The sequence below is a fragment of the Penaeus monodon genome, chromosome 30 (genome assembly GCF_015228065.2).
Source record: "Penaeus monodon isolate SGIC_2016 chromosome 30, NSTDA_Pmon_1, whole genome shotgun sequence".
Lineage (NCBI taxonomy): Eukaryota > Metazoa > Arthropoda > Malacostraca > Decapoda > Penaeidae > Penaeus > Penaeus monodon.
Window position 1 is genome coordinate 31,267,551 of NC_051415.1, and position 512 is coordinate 31,268,062.

The 512-nt window shown below is 44.5% G+C and overlaps 1 protein-coding gene across 1 annotated transcript in view; it reads left to right on the forward strand.

Moving 5' to 3' along the window:
- Positions 1 to 512, forward strand: part of LOC119592414 (MAM and LDL-receptor class A domain-containing protein 1-like) — an 8,928-nt gene that overhangs the window by 1,337 nt on the left and 7,079 nt on the right. Inside the window, exons 2-3 of the mRNA XM_037941235.1 lie at positions 13 to 169; positions 329 to 431. Of these exons, the coding sequence (XP_037797163.1) occupies positions 24 to 169; positions 329 to 431 (249 nt within the window). The 5' untranslated portion in view covers positions 13 to 23. The remainder of the gene's footprint in view (positions 1 to 12; positions 170 to 328; positions 432 to 512) is intronic.

The following is a 512-nucleotide window of genomic DNA, read 5'->3' on the forward strand; positions in this document are numbered from 1 at the left end:
ATTATTTTCCAGATAACTGGTACATGACCCTGTCTTCGGATACGCACGCCCGGGATCGCGCAGCCGTAGAGACGCCAATCATTCATAATTCATCGACGCCTTTACGCTGCCTCACCTTCTACTATTTCATGAATGGGGCCAACGTAGGCGATCTGTCAGTCATCCCGAGGTCGGTTGTCACTTTTTCGAGGGTCAGATAGTATACCTCGTGTTGATGACGATTAAGTGATTGTGGGTAAATGGGGATACTTTTTATTTTGGAATTGGTGAGGAGATAATAGGTGTTTTAAGTGTGGTTGTAGTGTTGTATGGTTTGTTATTTTGGTAGACACGGTGTGGATTTGGGGGGAGCGGTGTGGACGCAAGGAAGACCCCAAGGAGATCTGTGGATTGCAGGACACGTTGATATTGCTGCGGACGCGCCGTTCTCTGTGAGTATATATTTGTTTTTTTAGATTACGTTTTTTTGGCATATTTCTGATTTGTATTTAATTTCCCTCCTCGTCTTATTC